General features: G+C 36.7%; 1 protein-coding gene across 22 annotated transcripts in view; it reads left to right on the top strand.

Moving 5' to 3' along the window:
- esrrga (estrogen-related receptor gamma a) overlaps positions 1–18,523 on the top strand; it is a 264,711-nt gene extending 246,188 nt beyond the window's left edge. For all 22 annotated transcript variants that reach the window (XM_052011550.1, XM_052011555.1, XM_052011560.1 and 19 more), the window contains 2 exons: positions 12,835–13,104; positions 15,514–18,523. In XM_052011550.1, the coding sequence (XP_051867510.1) occupies positions 12,835–13,104; positions 15,514–15,758 (515 nt within the window). In that variant the 3' untranslated portion in view covers positions 15,759–18,523. The remainder of the gene's footprint in view (positions 1–12,834; positions 13,105–15,513) is intronic.
- Positions 18,524–22,397: the final 3,874 nt, after the last annotated feature.

Genomic DNA, 22,397 nt, shown 5'->3' with positions numbered 1-22,397 from the left:
TCCTGTTGTGATACAAGGAATGTGACACCTAAATTAGCATAAATTCTCTCAAAGAGCTGTGGGATAACAGCCAGGAATTCTGTTACAGTGAAGTTGGAGATGTGATAAATATTGGCCAGGATAATAGGAAGAAATTTCCTGCATGGTTTTGAAAACATTGCCATGGAGTCATTTACACGCAGTTGAAGCATGGGGGCTCCTTTTAATGTGTTGTCCAGAAGACCCCACCTCTGACAGTGCGTATATGGCACTGCTCTGAAAATTCAGCCTAGATTTTATGCTCAAAAGGTTGTACACACAAGATGTATGACTAATATAACAAGGTGGAATCTAGAAAAGTTTACTAGTTTCAATAGAATACACTCATTGAAGACATGTTTCTTTCCCTCCCAAAAAATGTGAATGTTATTTTTATAGCCACCTAATAGAAATGGTACTTAATGACATAAGAATCTCGGAATAGTGCATAAAGATTTTGTCTGTGTTGATAAGTGGAAGGGCAGTGTAGTTACCCCCTGCAAAGAAACTAACATTGTAACATTAAAATCTGAACTGCTTAATCTACCAGTTTATTTTAATTGAACCATCTTGAGTACTGCAGAAGGAATTATTTTCTATTTAGACAGTACTTTAAAAAAAGTTATATCAAGACATGCAATTATTATTATTTTTTAATAGAAAATAACGATATGGACTTTAGCAGATGCAGCTAATGATATACTGCCTTTTTCACACATTCAATGTTGCTTTCAGACAAGAGTCTCTTATTTATAAAAACACAACTCTGAAATTAGAGCAGCCTAGCTACTGATGATGGCCTTTATAAACGGTAACAAACACAGCTGGCTTTACAGTATATTGCCAAGTTAGTTAGAATCTGGCGGGTGAAAAAAAATAATTTTCATTAGAGGAGCATTTTGTCTGCATAGCGGCAAGAAATGCTTTCCTGAGGCTGCTTAGTCAGGGATATCAGCCTGTTGGCAGGGAGTGATTGCCAGACGAAAAACAAGGTATTATTGCACATTTTTCCCTCTTATTAGTTTGATTACATTTGCAAATCAAATCAATCCATCAGTCGTGATCAGCTGTGTTCAGAATTCAAGGAATGGTAATCTTCTTCTAATAAGATGCAAATGTGTCACATCGGTAAGTAACCAATAAATCATTGGTGTGTCATTGGCAATCATTAAATATCAGAATGAACAGTCAATTTTTAGTATTTTCAATTTGCGATATGCCTCTGGAATATAAAGATAGATGGACGTAATTACACAAACCAAACACTATTTCAGTTCATTCCAGACAGCAAATTTACTGTAAGGAATAACTTGGCTGTCATCACAGTACATTATTCCTCACAGTTCATGCAAAGTTCACAGACAAGCATGAAATGGCCATTTCTTTCCCCAATAACTGTTCAAATGGGCCATCCTTTCCATCAGAGAGCAAGCAGGCAGGGCTGGCAGGCCTTGGAAATGGAATTGGATACGAGCTGTCTGAGTCCACTAAAGGATTATAACCTCTGCACATCAGCAGATGGGAGCAATGCATCAGGCTAAGCAGGGATTCCAGGATGAGGGCAAGGAGGAGCTGGCATTTCTGTCAAAAGCCTGTAGACTTTGTAAAATAAAGGTTTCCTAAGCAATGCCATTCTGCCTTACCCTTTTAGTAAATTGTTAATTATTATTATTTAGTATAGTTTCTGGAATAGACCTCATTCTCTTACTATTATCTTTTAAATGTTTTTTTAAAACCAGGGCCTCAATATAACATAGTTGAGCACCACTGATAAGCCAAAATCTGCCACAGCAGCCTATTACCCTGGATGGGGCAACACAAGTAGAGCCAAATATGAGTTCACGTTACTGGAAAAATGTTTTGCTGTTGAAAATCAGATTAGCCTAGAGTGGAGCTATTTTATGCATATTTCTGGGTACCATAGTGCCCATTGAAAATTCATATTCAGCAAGATTTTCATTCTTTCCAGTACTTTTATTCCAGCATAAATCTCCCACAAATGGCATCAACTATTGTGCCACGTGCAATATTCATTTGCAGTGAAAATTCATTTCATTTGAGAAATAACAGATTTTACTTGTTCATAGAACAACCAGCTTTGAGTAACTCCATTTCGCCTGAAACAGTGATATTTAGATGCCTTTCACCAGTAGCAGGGGAGGGTCTCCATGGCTCCATGCTCAAAGAACATGCCTCCTACAGTGCTTCAACAACTTGTTTATATCCCTCTGACCCCCTGAGGGCATTCTCCCAATCTCCTTCCCATCATTGCAGCATCCCTTCATTCACTGCCAACACTTCCCTGTAGCTGAAGGAGTGTAGCTGCATGCTTACATAGTAGAATGTTCATTTAAGCACTGGCTGCAAACATCGTGCCTGTCATGTTGCATTGTAACATTTGCAAAAACTTGTTATACATCAATTGGCGAGGCCACTCTGAAACTGGCAATGTAGATTTCAGCTCAGTGACACACAGGAACAACCAACAGTGCTGTTCTCTTAAGTTTCCATTCATGTAATTTTCAAAACAGTGTTATGGTGATCCATAATACCATTTCCGTGCTTAAAAAATGGCATGGAATAATTTCTGTACAAATTTTTCATCTGAAGACAGGAACTAGATATAACTATTTTGTAACTCATATTAATTTGAGAGAAGGATTCCATTATGAATGGCCTTTTAGAAAGGGCTATTACTAAATTATCTATTCCAGTACACCCAATGTTTCCAGTGTTTATGCTATGCACATTGTGTAAATATTAGGTATTTCCTAGTTTATTGTTGATTTCTTTCTGTGCGGTAGAGGGATGGGTTAATATAGCTATCATGTTTTCCTGGTTGCTATAAAACATCATTTCAAAACCATTTATGTGAGAAGTATCAGAAAACTTATCTGCAAAAAGAACTATATAACTAATTATTTTCCCCACAGTTGTACTCTTATACAAACCTATTTTCATATGTCTTCTTTCTCTGTTAGTCATGACATATTCAAATGTATGGCAAAGCACCTTTAAACTGTACACATAGTTCTCATCATTGGTGAATTTTTTGTCAGCTTTCAGAGTCCAAATTTTTAATGTACTAATACACAGAAGTGGCTCACCTGGGAATATTTGGTGCACCTTTTTAATAAAAGGGGGAAAATAGGAACAATATATATTCGGTTGTCCCATTTCCTTGCAGCAGTGTTAGCTTTTGTGAAAGGGATCCCCATTTCTCAACAATTTTTGTGACTGACATGCACTTGGGGTCTGTAAACTTCTTTAAAAAATTGCTGAATTAGCTGAAAGGAGCTATAGACTTCAAAAACAAATCTACTGGGGACTGCCGAGGGAAGAAGAAAGAGTAAAACACGACATACGACAGAACAGCTAACAGATATCTGGAGAGGGATGCCCTAATGCACAGCTGCTGCCTCCCTTAGCTCATCCTCTTCCTTTGTCAATCCAAGGCATTGTGGTTGCATTTGTGCAGGGATTTATAGTTTATCTTTATCTATTGCTTCATCTGTAGGTAGCTATTATAGATGCCTGGACTGGTTATTGTTTGGGGGTGATAGATCTGTCTGTACTTCATCAAAGAAACTGGAGTAGCTAAAAGCCATTGGGTGAAGCTTATGATGAAATACGAGCCATCAGCCTCAGTAATGGCTGTAAAATTTCATAATTACATGTCCTTTATTACATTGCATAATGATCCTGAAGCAGTATGAAACAATTAATTAAGATTTTGAACCATGGCTTTTTTGAAATTAAAAGGTACTCAGTCTGTGAAATGGGGAAGTGGCTTTCCTTTAAAGCATGAAGGAGACGAGTGTTCAGGGAATGTGATGTATTGAGCCTAGATTTGTAAGATGCACTGAACTAAGGAAAATTCCTCTCAAGCAATCATAAATGAAGTATTTTGTACAAAATGTAGTGTCATAGCATCCTAGATTAGACTTGTCACAACTGCCATTTTCCATAGCTATTTGCCTCATTCAGTGTTTTTGGTGTAGCTGATAAGAAATTGAGTGACTTGTAAAGTGCAGACATTTTTTAAAAAAAATACTACTCTTGTTTAGTATTTCTTTCCAAAGGCTTTATCAGTTTCAAAAACATAATGCTGAAAAAATCCATCAAAATATTTGATTTTCCTTGCTTTCATGCTGAATAAATTGAGTACAATATAAACCCACTGATTCACAATATAGAACTTCAGTGGGAAAAAAAGTTTATTTTGTTAATGTTATTTAATATTCTACAGCATTACTGTTGCCAGACTTTTATTATTATTTTAGTACACCATTGCAAAACATTTCAATAGATGTTTAAAGATTTGATGAATAAAACATCATCATGTTGTAAAGAGTAGTATTTGAAGAACAGTATTTAAAGTAATAATTGTCAAGATAAGAGGTAATTGAAAGTGAACAAATAAAGATTGTCACTCAATTGGTTGGCATGTAGGCTGGATTTACTATGGTAGAGGATTGAATTTTCTTTGTGTGTTTTTGTTCATTGTTCTTTTACTAAAGTAGTCCAATAAATCCCAAAACTGGCATTAGACAATGGAAAACAAATGATCAAACTGGATAAATTTAGATTAGGATCTTGAATAAATGATCAACATTGTATTGATCACTGTGTGACTGGACAAAAATTTGATTTGGATGTCAATTTGATCAAAATGACCACTAGGGGATTACAAAATTACAGCACAAAAGTGTTGTGCACAGTAAAAACACATTATCGTACTCTATGTGTTTGCTCTACTCCCAAAATTTAGTTCCATTAACTATAGTGGAACCAAATTTCTGGAATGAGTACAGCGTGATATGCCATGTATAGTGAAGGTCAAATGTCTGCCCTGTAACATGGACTATAGCACAATCATCCAGCAGATGCTGGTACTGTACAGAACCATTCACCATATGCAGTGGCCATTCAGCCCATCATGCCTCTTTGAAAGAGCTTTACAGTTAGGTCCAGGCCCCTGCACTTTCCTTTCCAAGTATATATCCAAAATATAATGTTGACTGAAATTATACTGAAATGCCTTTTTGTCATTCCAGGAATTTAAGTGACAGTATCCAAGCATCAGATTATTAATAAAGAATTACACTTAGTCAAAGGAGAGGCACTTTTATTCGCCTTTTAAAAGCAAATAAAATGAGAATATAATATCTTCAATTGATAATGCTGTAATACAGAAATTATACAGTATCAGTAATTCTTTTTATTATATTTTTTAATATTTACATCTGATTTTAAAGTATACTTGTGAAAAAGGCAGAAGCAAATGAAGGATATATTTTTCTCAGTTTCGAATAATAAGTCCTATAATTATATGGTTACATCATCAAAATGGATGAGATATGATCCTGTTTATGGTCAAGTGGTCTTAACTAATACTTATTTTAAGTGAATGCTCAGCAGTGTATTGCTATAAAAGCATTGTACATAGTAAGCTCACGGAAATGATGAGGAAGGATTTACCATCTCCTAAATAGCTTGCACCAGGGGCAGAAGGAAAAGATCACACAGTTTTGAGGTAACGAGCTAGAACATTTCACTAGTGCAGAGTTATCTGATTCCATTAAAGTCATTACTGGCAGAGTGCACAGGTGCCTCCCCCTCCCCCTTCCCCCAGCTATAGGTTGCATATTGCTGTGTGGATGCTGTGTGGATAATGGTGTCATTCTTACAAAAGTCCGGGTGTCGTTGCCTCTGATCACTTGTCATTCCTTAATGGAAACAAAATAGTCCTCCCAGTAAGAAGCCCAATGTCATTTCACTACCCCATGCTGTCCTAGCAATAGTCAAATGACAGAGTGATTCTCAGTAGGAGTAATTAAAATGTAAATATTGATATTTTATTATTTGAAATTACTTTCCAGTACAGCATTTAATGTTGCTCCATCTGTGCAGCTCTGTTTAGTGGTCACTTAAGTGCAGCTCTGGGACATGAAGCAGCAGTTCAATCCTGTCATGTCAAAATGCTTGTTCCTGCTTAATTTTGATATCTAATTAAGTGGAAAAGTACAGTCCGTACTGTAATCCAGGCATCTTAAACAGCTGCTTGGGTATATTTAGAATTAATCTTGGCTATGAATTGTCTTAATGTATGCAATTAAGAGTCTGCGCATTCCTAATTAGGTGTATTAGAATCATGCAGCTTACCATCCTGGTATAGACTTTGGGATGTCTGCCTCAAGAGTAAATGATAATGCTACTAAATGGATTGTGATAAACATGGCAGTGTTAATGTATTTTTTCATCCTGCATTGCTGCTGCATAGAGTTTCATCCCTTGTTTCAGTGAGATGAAAGCAGCCTCTGATAAAAGCTGAAACCACTTCAGTCTGTTCAATGGCACCAGTCTACATTTCAGTATGTCTCTGTTACACGAGCTCAAGGGGATTAGGCGTTAAAATTCTCTAATTTTCACTATATTTACTGTCTTTCACCAAACAGAATTATTCAATATTTATTGAATATTGAAACTCTATTTGAATGTAGGCAGAAAAAAATCATGTTTTGTTATATGTACATGATGTACGTTTTTGCTAAATGCTCAAAATTCTTTGATTAAGGGTTCAAACAGATGTTTTCAAATCAGTGTGCATTTCTAATATAGACAAACGTCTGCTCATGGTCTTATGCAATATAGCATGTTATGTGACTGAGTTGCAGTTTTGCCTTTTAACAACCTCTTTTCTGTTTTTCTTATCTACCCTAATATTTTGTATATTGGCATATATTAGACAAATAGATTACTTTTCATATGTATTTTGGCTACACATGATAAAATAATTTAATAATATTACTGTAGCAATAAGATACCACATAGCTTAGCTGGGGCTGCCTTTCTTAGCTAAATAATCAGAAACAATTGATTTTCATTCTCTTTCTGAGGTTTAGTCTTTTAAAATCACCTGATACAGTGAAGTAAACTTTGTAATGTAACCAGGTAGCTCATCAAGTTAAACATTTCTAGTGCCCCAATTGGATAAAGGGTTGGGAAAAAGGCTATGGTAGAAAATGTATTTTTTATATAATGCTTAAATATACCTGAAATTACATTCCCTGCATGTTTGACCTCCGCAGTTTCTTTGAGACGCAAAGCTACTTTATCTCAAAACACTCTTGTCCTAAAATTGTAAAAGACAGTATCACTGGTTAATACCTTGACCACATTATGATAATATCTGAAGATGTTTTTGTTTAGAGTGGGAACCAACATTGCTATATTGAAGTCCATCAAAATTGATGAACTGAGATTCACAATAGAAATGTCACCTCTCTTATGGGGAAACTACTGGATCTCTTCTGAGACAAAGATATTACAAAGGCAACTTCCAAAACATTAGCTGCTTCACTAATGAATTTTAGACTGACACAGGCTGCATGAAGCTGTGTGCTGGGGAAGAGGAGGTACTGTATCTAATTTTCATAGTGAAGATGTCATATGCAAAAAGTACATTGATCTGTTTAAGCTTATTTTCATCATAAAACCAGTTTGCAAATTATATTTTTAAAAAGATCGTGCTCATTTGAAATGGCATTTCTTGGCTTACTTTTTATAAACTTCAAATTCTTAAAATCAATCACTTACTAATTTTGATCAAGAAGGCATGCTGTTAGATGTCCTATACAGTTGCATAATTGGCCACCAGAAGGTGTGCAAGAGCAATATTAATCCACTGCTGCTTCATTTGGTTCCTTTCAGATGGCTCAGGTAATGCTGTACTGATGTCATGCATTGGATCCCAGGAAAATTCATGCCCCCATACTCTGTTAATTTTACACTTTAGATTTCTTTCTTACAGAGAAAATAAGCCCCTCCTTGATTAACTTTTGGGAAAAAAATGATAACTTGGTTAAAACATGTCAGTGAAAGGAAATAAAAATGGAAGGCAATTCACAACAGGTATGTTTTAGTGGGGCATAAAACTGGGGATTCAAAATAAGGTACAAGAATGTCAGCATAATCTCAGTCAAAATTCTTCCTTCCTCCCTGATCATAGTGAAATAAAAATTAAGAGTGCATTCTTTGTAGATAGAACATGGGTCAAGTGTTTGTTTTTTTGCTCCAGATTCCAACATCTGCACTTTCTTGTCTCGTCAAAGGTCAAGTGTTTTACAGCTTTCCTATAAATTACTCACCAAAAGTCTTTAAATACCTACTACTATGAACATCAGTATGTTTCTTATATGTCCCAGCAAACATGTAACAAAAAAAGCAGCTTGCCTGCTAATAAACTGGTAAAAATAATTAGCGTTTCATATATGAAGATAAAGTGCATCCACTCTACCTCAAAGCTAAATTATGGCAATGGCTTACTCTAAAAACAGTTTTCATTCTCTACATGTAAATGTTTCTTTCAGAGTCACTGGATGATATTTCTTTGCCCTTCACACACACACACACACACACACACACAAGAGGCTTAGACTCATTCAGTTGACTAAAGTGCATCACTTCACCTATCCAAAAGTGCTAGACAAGCGCCGCTGGCATTAGCATCACTGCTGAGGCCTGCAGCAGAACTGGGGAGACTTTGGAGTTTCCACACACGTAAATGTCAATACAGTGCCTTCTCCATCATCAGCACTAAATTCACTTTGATGCCTCTTTTCTTCTCTTTATTGATCCCTTCATGAGAACGTAGATTTGTATCTGTTAATTAATGCATCCTGAAACAGCGTTTGTATTAATCAGTCAGATAAGAAAAATTGGATGCCTGCGCCCACATGACAACCGTAAAAGTGCTGCCCTGATAAAATCATTGATAGGCCTCAATAAAAAAAGTTCCTCCCTCCACTCAATAAACTAATCATCCTGCTTTTAATTATTAGACAGAAGATGTGTGTAGATTGGGAATGTGTAAATCTAATTATTTACCAACAGCAGTGGCAGGGGTTGGGGAAAAAAAGCCTCATCACTGGAAGGTGCTGCAGGCCACACACACAGACAATCTGGTAATTCTATGGGGATGGCTACTGTGGGAGTCTAACAAAAGACAAACTCTTTTTCCATTTCACAATTAATCGGATGTGAACTAACGTTCTTGTTAGTGGGCTGTAGTGTTGTTATAAAATATTTCTGAGGCATATTTCTGCAAATTTGCTAAAAAAGGGGTGGGGAAGGAGGTATCATCTGAACAATCTAACAAAGAGAGCTTATGGCAGTGTCCCCCATGATGACAAACTACAAATGGGTGTCGGGATCACACTTCATGATTAACCATTGAGTGAAATGCCCGCTGTGCACCAACATCATGCACTTTGGTCATTTCCATGATTGTAGCATTCAGTCCATGCAAAGTACTCTATTCATGACCTAGGTGCTTTAGCTGAGGTTTAATACTGTGTGTTGTTAACACTAGTTAAGGCAAGCCTGCAGTGCCTAAAGCTGGCATACTGGCTGGACATTGAAGGAGTAGAGTCCCTTATGTTTCCAATATAGGTCAGAGTCTGCTAACTGATTTGTACGCAATCAAAGCTTGATACTTTATGACAAGAGAGAATGAGATGTAATCCGTTCTCCACTTTTACACCAGTGTTGATTACACATAGTATGATGTTGCGAGTATCCTCAGCTTTAGCCAAAGATGAGCTAGATCATAAAAGTTCATTCCCATGTCTACCCTGACAGATACTGCCACAGCAGTCCTTGCCTGCTCTGAGATTGCAAAAGCAGTTACAGCAGGTGGCAGATTTCAATGATGACAACCTTTTTGGAAGGCAAGTGCCTAGACATAACTCCTTGCCAAAAACTTGTCCATAAACCCGAAATGGGCAGATATGGTGTCCTTTTATCCCATCTCTTCTTCCTCCCTCTTCTGTACTGCAAGTCTTCAACCCATTCTCCCAGTTACACTCTATTCCTAGGGGAAGGCCAACTAATTTATCCATGTCTGGGAGTAACTGTTTCCTGCAGAAGCCTTGGAAGTTCTTCAGCACCTGATACACCACTCACAGTAGAGATATGAAGCTTGAAACAGCAATAGAAAGCATCAAACATTTGAAGAATCATAGCAACAGTCAGAAGAAATTGACCAGTAATTACTTAATGATCCCCTTAAGAATCACTGCCAAAGGTTACATCGTGCTGATGAACGTGCTTAGCCATGCAAATTTAAGAAAAGATACCAGCTTGAATGTTGAACTCCGAAGTACTACCCCCTGCACTAAATTAATATTATGCTGATTTATATCAGAATCTACCTTTACTGTATACCTCCATCGGGCATTCACGGTGTATGCACTAATGCCCTCACGAATGTGATACCAGGTGTGATTCACCCCACAAATGTATTCTCACACCTCTTTTGCATGTTTAAATGCAGTCATAATACTCAAATGAGGAATGTGAAAACTGATTTTTGTGCTGTTTATATCAAAACAAAGTGCTCTGTACTTTTCAGAAATAATATATAAAATAAAAAGGCGTACAGGCCTGTTCAATATTATTATTGAGGATGATTTAACGTGAATGCTGCTGCCATGATTTGTTATGAATATAACATACTGTAGATCTGAGAAATCTGAAACAAAATAGTAAATCTAGGAAATATTCAGCCTGTGAGGTCACATCTGTAGAGGGAGAGGCAGATTTAATATTTCAGATAAATGATTTTTCCTCAGAACTGGAAATAAAGATTCTGAGTAAGAGACAAGGGAGGGAGAGAACAAAGGGAAGGTTTGGATACCGGGAAGGGAGAAGGCAAATATTTGTATCAAATGAAGGGCCTCAAACATTTTCCATGTATAGGAGCAGTTTTCTTCAATATTTTTCAGTTCAGTGTACTTTATCTGTTGCCAGTCAATGTGGTGTCCCTCACTTTGGAGAAACCAACTTGAGTAACAGTCTTGCTGAACATCTCCATTCAGTCCCCAAACATGACCCTGAGTTTCCATTTGCCCATCACTTCTCTGTCCCACTTCCACTCTGACCTCTCTGTCCTCAGCCACATACACAGTTCCAACAAAGCTCAATGTCAGATCAAGGAACAGAATCTCATCTTCTTACAAAGCACATGACAGCCTTCCTGACACAACACTGAATTTAACAATTTCAGTTAATGATCATTTCCAGTATTTTGTTTCAGATTTCCTAGAATTAACTTCTTAGGTGATTTCATTCAGCTGTTCGGGATATATTCCTTCTCTACGCTTTTGTTACTTTGCACGATCATCCTTTGTATTATCACCCGCCCTCCACCCTTTCAAAGACCTTTGCATTTGTATTCTCTTCCTCTTCCCCCTTTTCTCTGCATCTTAAGTCCTGGATGTCTGTAGCTACTCCTTGTTCAGATGAAAGGCCATTGACCCGAAATATCAACTCTGTTTCTCTCTGCACAGATGCTGTCTAACTTGCTGACTATAATTTATTAAATGCCCTTCCTTTACCCATTCCCTTCGATTGTGTGACCACAGATGTACACCGTACACACGCACGCACGCACGCGCGCACGCACACACACACACACACACACACACACACACACAGTTGTTTGGTTAATTCCCTTTGATGATTTTATTAAGTGCCTTTCGTCGGCTCTGCCAACTGGCATTCCATTGCATGTCACTGGCAGGCCAGAAAAACCACCTCAAAAGCTGTAAACCATTCTCGTCCTGTTAACAAGATTGTAGATCTTAACGGTGAGGAGATAATAAATTAGTACTGTAGTTGGTATAAACAATAGCCTGAAAGACATATAATGAGCTGTTTGCCATTAGTGGTCTAGTTAGACAGGGATGAAGCAAACTGATTCATGTAGCGAAGCCTTCACTGTGACAGCCTTGCCTGAACAGATGTTTTCAAAATTTGCCCTCCCTTGATAAACTGGTGACGGATTTGCTTTTCTGTTACCACAGCTGTGGATACCTTAGCCTCACCGATAGTAAAAGCAGTGTCACTTGCATATTCAATGTTGTGCAACATAAACAAATTTGGAGGAAAGAATAAATATAAATTACAATTTCATTTACATGTAACCACTGATTATTGGACATAGGATACGTATCCTGCAAAACAACATTGCCTTGTGTTAATTTCAGATCCTATGTATTACTCATCTAAATTTTTGATAAGTTTTGTTTGAATGGATAGTACAGGATTAACTGTGATGTTACCACATTCGCTTATGCCAATTTCTTATTCTGAATGATGATCATGAACTATTTCTTGCACACTACAATAGCGTGAATAGGAAGAAGTTCTGCCAAAAGAAATGCCTCTACCTTCATCATTGTAGGCGGGGCTTGTGCATCACTGACCTTGGCCTTGTCTCTGTCTCTATCACTGTTTTTGTGTTAACAATTAATCAGAGCTATACAATTGGGCAATATATATGTAAATATGTATATGGGCAATATGTATGTAAAGTTTCATAATATTAACGTGGCATTAAAGTACAATAGCACTACAATAAAATAAAAATAAATTTGAGATGTATGTCATGCTGCAAAATAAAAGAGAGTTGCACGTTCCTTCTAGCCAAACCATGATTTACAGCATTTAAATAAGAAATGGCAGTCCCTGTCCATTTAATTCCTCTCTCCAAACAAAGGCCCATTATTTTCTTTGATTACCTCTGCCTTTTACCCCTTGTCTCTTTCCACCAAAAAAAACTCTCATGTAATTGAGAGAGTAAGTTATTTCTCTAGTGGTTATCTAGTGTCCATTGGCCTGATTCAGGGTTTTATTTGATGGATGAGAAAAGTGGTTCTAATAGTGAATTGAAAGTAATCTGATTCCACCTTCGCTATATTCATCCATAGTTTGTGACACTATAACACTGTTATGTCCTTCTTTTCTTTCCAGGCTTCTCCACATTATCTCTGGCTGATCAGATGAGCCTCCTCCAGAGTGCCTGGATGGAGATTCTGATCTTGGGGATTGTGTACAGATCACTATCTTTTGAGGATGAGCTAGTATATGCTGAAGACTACATCATGGATGAAGACCAGTCAAAGCTAGCTGGACTTCTTGATCTGAATAACGCCATACTACAGCTGGTAAAAAAATACAAGAGCATGAAGCTGGAGAAAGAAGAGTTTGTCACCCTCAAAGCTATAGCGCTTGCTAATTCAGGTTGGCAGATTTGGCACTGTTTCAATATTATTACCTTCCCTGTCCCCTCACCCCATCTCTAATAACACGTTCTGAGTTGGTGAGTCCCCAAAATAAGCAAAAATGTTTTATTTTAGTTGAAATATTTAACTCTATATTGCAATGGAAATCAAAATATTTTATCTCTCAAGTTGATTACGTCCTTTTAGTCCTGTTGTAAAATAAGCTAGAGTATTCAGTGTTGGACAAAATCAAATTGACAATGTGCATGAGAAATTGGTAGCTTCAAGAACAGTCTTGTATAATATGAATCATTTAAGACTGTTAACGTAATTATGTTGCTGATTTACTGTGAGACGTACTTTACCACTTCTCTCAGATTTGAGGATATGCTTTCAGAAGTGGAGCCTGTTTTCAATGTGCTGAAGTTTTGTTTTCGATGCAGTGCCAACTGGATCTAAAAAACATCTTTTTTCTCTTTAGTGAATTGCATTCACTCTGTGCCAGCATAGAAGAGGTTAACTTTTTCAGCATGCACATTATGCACATTTGAATTTAAAGCACAGGAGCAACTGGAAATGAATCATGAATAAAATCGTTTGTGCTTTGTTGTTTTTTCCCTGCTCCCCAATGCTTTATTGCAGTCTTTAGGCACTTTAGCATTTGCATAAAGTTCATGATAGATCACTCTTTAATAACATGCTGATCGTTAGCTACCTGTGTGTCAATAACAGCTCTGATGTTGTGTACTGTTGACAATCACGCCATGTCCCTCCGTTTCCCCCTGCCTTCTTTTGTTTTGACCTAATCTTTGAACTTTATCTTGGTTGCCGGCCAGTAGTTTTCTCTTTAATTACAAGAAGGAAACTGTCAATAAAATCTGTTAAATGGAATGCAATGAGTAGCTGAATGGGAGGACAGCCATTTGTTCAAATTCTACAGCATTCAAGGTATTGACAGTTTGTTTTCTGAGGCCATATGTGCTGATCAATCTCAGGCTGGGCTCAGCCACGCTGAAAAATGAAAAACCAGATTGCTTTTGCTTATTTTCGGATGACAGCTCTTGATTTGGTGGGTCCGAGATGAACCTTCTGCCAAATTGTACCCCAGAGAACCAAAGCGTGACTGTTTTGAAAATTATTTTTTAATTGATTTTGTAATTAACAGTTCATCTCATATATTGATGCGCAAATTCCCAGATTGATGGGAGGGAAATTGTTTCAACAAAAAGTTGCACTTTTTCTATTTGTCTCAGCAACTGTTGTTGGCACTTCACCACTCTGATGAGGGAAATGACATTTCCAAACTCAGCATTTTCAGACAAGTAATTCACTTTTACTTCTACTTTCCTAGACTTTCACCTTGCTTTCGATTTAATTTTGTCTGGTTATGATGTATATTTGCACATTGTCCATCTTGTATGCCAGATTAAAATACTATTTAGGTGTCATCAAATGGGATGTAAGCTGCTTCACAAGATCATACTGTAGCTGTGCGATAATGGATGAGGCTTCTGTTCCTCTGGATTTTAGCATTTCAGGAACAGTAAAGCGGAAGTTTTAAGACTTATCCTGGAGTGCTGCAAATGCACCATAACATGCAGCATCAATTTGAAAGAAAATACTGCAAGGAGATTAATCATAACAATCTTCATATTTTACAAATAACAGATTGCAGAAAATATCAGTTTGTTTACTGGCAGTGAAACTCTCAACTCCCAGTCTTTTTGCAGTACCCTACTGGTGATTCACCATGTATTGAATGTATAAAAATAAATGATAACACAGTACAGTTGCACCAAAATAAAATAATAATAACTAGATTAGAAATAACAGAGAACTTAATTACTCACTTCAAAAGACAAAAGAAAGCAAAGAGTATTGCAAACAGAACTTCCCTAGATAGTCAGATAAAATCCAGCTTTCTGTCCTTTTATCAAAAGCTGTTCCTTTTTAAATGTTTGTTTCACCTCTATAACTGCTAGGTTAAATTTATTTTAACAACAGATCTTCAGATGAGATGTTCATTGAATATAAAAGATAGTGCTTGCCTTTTTTGTACTTATTGTCTGTTTAGAGTGTTCTTGGAAGTCTTTCCACATCCAATTCAGGACGTGGACTATTAATAGAACTTAAATGTTAAAAACTATGTCCCTAAGTACTTGGTTTATTTTATGAAATTTAAGCAGCTGTTCGTCGGTCAAGATCTATAAAACACAATACAGATATTCAACAAATTATCAAATGAAAAATCATGATGTTCCTTTGTTTAAAGTTTGAGGACATTTTGTTTAAATCTACAGTTGAGTGCCTTTTAGTTGAGTGATCCATGTTTCAAGCAGATGTGAAGCATTGTGTACTTGAAACAAGTCATCATGCAGATAGGCATATTTTTTTCTTTAATTGTTTTATTGGTTTTATTGTCTTGCAGATTCAATGCACATAGAAGATGTTGAGGCTGTTCAGAAGCTGCAAGATGTCTTGCATGAGGCCCTGCAGGACTATGAGGCTGGGCAGCACGGGGAAGACCCACGCCGTGCTGGTAAGCTACTGATGACGCTCCCTCTTCTCCGGCAGACCTCTACCAAAGCTGTGCAGCATTTCTACAACATCAAACTGGAAGGCAAAGTTCCCATGCACAAACTATTCTTGGAAATGCTGGAGGCCAAGGTCTGACTAGAGGAACCTAGGCCTTCCCATGAAAACGTACAGAATGGGTTAGGCCACAGCAAAGGGAAGAAACGTAGGAATTGAAACAGACAAAAGTTAACTGTAGTGTTTAATTGAAAAAAAACTGCACTGATATTTAGCAGTATGACTGTGAAGCAGCTTTCAACTTCTCATTCTTCTAAGATTTTTTCATGCAGATTTTGCTGTTGAACTTTTTAATGAGGTCTCTAAATGAAGAGAGAGAAGGAAGCCAGCCCTGCCAAAGGATGGGAATCCATAATATGGATGCCACTGAATTAATAAGAAGAAAAATATCCCCATCAACAAAGGATTCAGACTGACAACTGTTTTACCTAACAGTACAGCGCATCGACTGAATGCAGTATTAGGTTCCATATGAACAGTCTGTAATTAGGCATCGGAGCAGCGTTGCATTGGCTGCTTCTTCTCATTGCATTTTTTCCACCTTAGATCAGTTACAGCCATTTAATTCCTTAATTGTTTTCAAGTCTTCCAGATATTTCTTAGGTTAGGAACTATGTCTATTTCAGGGAATAGTAAGCTTTACTCAGTCATGCAATACTGAAAATACTGCATTTCTTTGCTGGCTGGAAAAACGATGGACAGTTATGAAGAACAAACAAAACTTTTTTTAAAACCTTTGTTGTTGATGTTGTTTATGGGTTTTTTGTACCAGCTTTACCACTACAGCCATTTTATTAATCTGTGAATTTATCTTAAGCAATAGTGAATGAGAAGGTGCATACTTTTTATGGATGCAATTTATGTTGAGTGCCAGTTCATTCAAAATCCTCAACTTCTTTAACACAAGGTAATACATAGCTTCAAGATCACTACTGAAATTAGATTACACCTTTATTGATAGATTAGTCAATTTGACAATTGAATCCAGTGCAACAAGATTATACACTAGCTTGTCCCAGCATATTTTGGAAATATGGTACTAATGTAAAATAATGTACTTTGCAGGCATATTTATTAACCATTCAAAACATGACTGTTAAGGTGTAAATTTGATTTAGCAACTAATCAGATGTTTTTCCTCCCCTTTAAAGGCTACATTTGCTACATTTTAAAAACAAACAAAGGCGCTAACCTGTACCAAGTACTCAAATGTCAGTATTAGTAGCTGCTCCCTGTTGTACCATGTGACATCCTCTTCTGTGTACACATATGTAATCAAAGATTGTGAGCCTAACCTGAGGTCATGTATTGGAAACAAAAAAAATGTTGTAGTTCAGCTTGCAATGTTTCATGTTTGCTGTGTTCTTCTAATTTTAGTTGAATTCAAAGACTGTTGTCTTGTTCTTATTGTGGTGTTAGATTCTTGTGATTGTACGCATTAGACACAGGGTAGAATTAGAGACAGTAATGGATGTAAAATTCCTCAGGAGATAGTGTATTCTATTCCTTACTGGTGATAAGATTGCTCCTATTAATAATAAGAACAAATAGTTTAAGAATCAGAACAAATATCTCTTCTGACAATACACATTTAAATCATTAATTTAAAAAGGGATATTTTGTGTAACAGTTTATTGTAGAATAATAATGTATATCTTAGAAAAGAATTTGAATATTTCCAATCAATAGGTAAATGTCTAATTTTTAAACGCTGTAAATATAGCTATGTTCAAACATCTCAAATGGTTGTTAAAACCAGCTTTGTGTCGTTACAAGTTTTTGGTGCATACAAGTTTCCCAAACTACTGCTACATTGTGTGCTTTGAACAAAAAAAAAGAAAAAGACAAAAAGGTTGACGGTATGCATCAACCTTGTGCTATAAATACTGTGTATCATTAGCCGTACGAGACTATTTAGTAGATTGTGGTTTCTCAGTAGAGAATTGACTGTACTGTGATTCTAGACTTTATTCATCATTAGCAGCTCGTTCAGGTGGTCAATAACTTGAAGTTTATAGCTGTAATAGGGAACTAAGAAGCTGGCACGACCCTTAAAAAAAAATCCAACTCCTGGGAGTAAGGTGCTGATTTTGAGTAATAGGAGCTTAGCTCTGTGGAGTGCAAGGGAAGGATTTAAGATTTATTTTGTTCATGCTTATGGTTAGAACCAGCAGCAAAGTCTCATTTACCAGTACTCAGAGCAGCAAACTGAGATATTTAAAATGGTTCTACGTTTTAAGCTGTATCTATTTTTTCTCCTTTCTTTTCTTTACAATTATCTTTTTTTCTGCTTAATTATGGCAATATGATTGTGCGACTCCTTACAGTTGCACTTGCATTTCAATCAGAACAAATATTTATTCCACTATTTGCATTTTAAAAAAGACAAGTTTCAAAATAATATGAAAAAATTATAAACAGCTATTTTTCTTATATAGAAGAGAATGTTGGGTGTTGGTGGTTGTATTTAAATTATTTATGCATCTGTGTTTACCTGCCTACAAACAATTTACGGCAGTCTTACATGCAAAGTTTAAAAGCAGAAAAAAAAGTTTTAAAAAAGCTACAAATACCAGGAGTTGAAGTTTAATCTGTAGTGAAAAACCATGTCTGTAGTCTAGACAAGCTTTGTGCTTCACATCTGTAAACAATCAACTGTATATTTTTGTGACGTGTATCATACTGTGTGCTCTGACAAATGTCCATTTGTGTAAATGTATTTATTTTATATTGTATATATTGTTAATGCAAAAGGAGACAATGATTCTGTAACTTTAATCAGTTCCAATGTGTACTCTAATTATGCCTTTCAGGATGATGGTAGAGCAATATTAAACAAGCTTCCACTTTTACATGCTTGAGTTTGTAGAATGTGTGTTTTTTGAAAGAGCAGGTCTGAACAAAACTGAGATAATTTAGTTGCTTGTTCTACTTTTATGGTCTCATTTCACATTTACATATTTTCTTCCATCACAGAAGGTCATTTCGATCCATCAAGTCTATGCCAGTCACAGAGTAATCCCATTCCTCTCTCAGGTCAATGGGATCTCTTCAGTGTCAATGATGGGATTCATAGACTCCTAGCTGTTCAAGCAGATGAATTGTGGCCAATTATTGTGAAAACAGAGATCCTTGATTCTAAAATCTAGCTTTGCGTTCATTGCAACCCACACATCAGCACAAAATTACCGTTGCGTTTTAAAATTAAAAACAGATAATCTTGGAAATACTCAACCGTTTAGTCAGCATATGTGGAGGGAGGATCTACATTAATGTTTCTGGTCAATGGCCTTTCATCAGAACTCAAGAGAGTTTGGGAAAAGTTAAGTTTTGATCTGCAGAGAAATGGGAGTAAGGAGATGAAATGCAAATTGGGTGAAAGGCAGGATAGATCAACTGGTGAGAGTGATGATAGTGCAAAGCAAAAATTTGTGTCTAGAGGAGATGTACATGGGACTATCAGAATTGATATCTCAAGTTAGTGAACATAGTGCTGTAAGCCAAAGACTATAATATGCTGAACAGAAAGGTGAAGTGAAAGGTTCCTTGAACTTGCATTGACATTCACTGGAATAGGCAGGGCAACATCAAAGCATAAATGTGACAGACAATTAAAGTGATAGCTGACCCAAAAGCTCAGGGTCACATTTTCAGACTAAATGAAGGTGTTGAATGAAACAGTCACTCAATTTGGATTCAGTCTCTGTAGAATTCGCCTCATTGTTAACAGTAAACATAATGCATTAAATTAATAAAAGTACAAGTAAATCACTGACTCACTTGAAAAAAGGGTAGGAAATAAGTAAACGTTGAAACTTCTGCACTTACTTGGGTGGGTGCAGTGTGATGGTGGGGAGGAGAAATGGGGTAATTGAGGAATGGTGCATTCAGAATGTTGAGGGGGAGGGAAAGCTGTGATTGATGGTGGCTTCACACAGAAGGTATTGATGGAGGATGACTAGTGGGTGGGATGGGGAAGCCGAACATGGTTCTGAGAGAAAGGAAAAGGTGTGGGAGCAGAAGCCTGGGAAATGGAACAGAGAAAGTTGAGAACCCCGTCAATCACAACAGTGGGGAATGCTCAGTTAAAGTAAATGGAAAATATATTAGAAGAACTGTTATGAAACATTGAATCACCAGAGAGATACAATGGAGATGGAGCAACTGGAAAAATGAAATAGAGTCAGAGACAAAGTAGGAGAAAATGTAATCAAGGTAGGTGTGAGCTAGTGAGTGCATTAATATTATATCCCTGGAAATGTCAAGGAAAATAAGGAAATGTTGGAGATGTACTAAATGAAAGTGAAGGAAGGTTAGTAAATGTAAGTAAAGTTGGGTGTATTTTCAAGTTTTGCATGTAAGCAGGGAACTTTAAGATAGTGGTGCTAACTTTAGGAGCTCTTCTGTAAAGTATTACAAAGTTCCCTTCTTTACCTCAGCTGCTATCTTCAACAAGACTACAATTGAAAAGTAAGGGAAAATTTGGCAGAAGGCATCATCAACAGGCCATTGTGGTAGACATTTCCAGGACAGCCTTAGCAAAGAGGTGAAGACAGAAAATGTGAGAAATACTAAACAAATCAGGCAATATTGGATGATAAAGCCATCAAACTGATTTTTTTCTCTCTCCATAGTTGATGCCTACCCCATAGAGTATATCCAGCACTTTCTGCTTTAATTTTAGATTTGCAGCTTCCACAATATTTCCTATTTTATCATTGTCAGTAAGGGAATATTATATCTGTTCCCCCAAACTCAATGTTATTTGCCATAAGAAGACTAAGATTGAGGAAATAAATTGAAAATGATTTGGTGCACTCGCAAAGCCACTATAAAAGAGGTGCTAATTCTAACTAGAAACTGATAAGAATCAATATCAGATCTTTTATTGTTGTTTGCTTGTAGTGTAAATCACCAGCCTTCTTTCATCATACCCAACCTTTTGACATTAAATTGTTCCACCAATACTCATGAGCCTTACTGAATTGGAGCACAAGTGGCAATGAGATTAATTCATGTAGTTCATGTAGCTCTTCTTTTCAATATTCCCAAAGAGATTTGTAACCAGAGGTGTGCCTGCAGTAGCCGTGAGAACCTGGCTTTTTCTGAATGAGCATGGGTCAGGATATAAAGAATTTTCATGAGGACCAATTTAAAAATGCAGACAGTTTTGACCTCTCGATTCTGTGTGTTGGGAAATAATATTATTTGGAAATAATGTCCCATCCTTCATCACAATTTTGTAATTTTATACATGTAAAGGAAAAAGAGAGAGACAAATGCATTGAATATCACTTTACTTAATTGCAATCAGGTGCTTCAAAAATTAAGTCAGAACATAAATGGTGAAATCTTTTTGATTGATTCTGTCTGATTAGTGATGTTTGTTCTGCTGCTCCTTAGGGCTGACAAACAGGAAAAGAATTAGACCCTGAGTTACTAGGGCTTTGGCAAGGCTTGCAATCTGGATTAGAAATTGGTTGTATGAGTTCCTGCCCCTGGGACTTGACTTTTTGTTTTGATGGGTAGGTGTGTGTGAACCTTCCACTGATTTCATGCACAATTTTTGGGTTTCATCACACTGGATACAGGAATATTTTGTGTTCAACTCACCTTTTGAGAGTTACTTGTGTTTTGGGAAGAGTTAAATCGCCTTGAAAACTAAATAGTTTCTAGAGCCACAGACTGGAAAAAAAAGCTCTTAGCAGGCAGAATATCAGGCAAGGATGAATTAAGATTGGTGCCACAGGTGTATCTTGAAGTCTTGGGAGCTCACCTCAAGTATAATCCCATTCCTTGCATTTAATCTGGTATTCAGCTCTGCAAGCATTCATGTGGAATTATGAGACTTCTGACTCTTTATTGACTCTGTACAAGGCCATTAATTCCATTTTGGTTTTTTTACACACTTTTATTTTGATTTTTATGCTTTGATCTCTACTTCACCCGGCCCACCACTCTAAACCTCAGTCAAATATTGAGCATTCTTGGCTGTGGTCCTTTTGGACTATATGTTTTTCTTGTCATTATTTTTTTGGTGGAAAAGTAAAGTTAATATAGACATTTCAGCACCATCTTATTTGCATGCCCCTGGACAAATTCCTGACAAAATAGCCAAGAAACTGGTGAAATGATGCTGCTAGCCTATTAAAAATCATAACTGTTGCAGACAACTGTCAGGGACCAAAGCTTAGGTAATTGACCACCTGTTCTCAAAATGAAAATAGTCCTCTCTGCAAATTCAAAGTGGTTAAGCAGTACCTTTTGTCTCTTTGAATATTTAGAATAGAAGTTCTCTTGCTCGTCATCATTACTCTCTGGGATTTGTTCAAATCTCTAATAAATTTTAAAGACTTTTCTATTAATACTTAATACATTACTCTTTTCAAAGTCCAAATATCCAGCTAGATATACCTGCATAAAAAAAATATAAAAATGCAATAGAAGGAGAGGAAGACTGAAAACAAGGGCTGCAAAATATGACACTTTCATGTGTGTTTTTTTTTGGTGACAAGTAGTGCCGAAGTGCCATTCAAAACATATGGATATATTTCATGCCACGTGGTACAGTGGATGGGAACTGAAGAAAACAGATCATGATATTAATCAATGTGCAAAGCTGATATGATATAATTATTGCCATTTTGTCGGTTAGAAATTCAGGTAATGCCCCGTCTTAATGTCATAAGGTGGGACAGGCATGCATTGGCAGGAGGCAGT

Source organism: Pristis pectinata, chromosome 3 (assembly GCF_009764475.1).
Source record: "Pristis pectinata isolate sPriPec2 chromosome 3, sPriPec2.1.pri, whole genome shotgun sequence".
NCBI lineage: Eukaryota > Metazoa > Chordata > Chondrichthyes > Rhinopristiformes > Pristidae > Pristis > Pristis pectinata.
The sequence above is the reverse complement of the archived record's forward strand: the minus strand, read 5'-3'. Positions and strand labels throughout refer to the sequence as shown.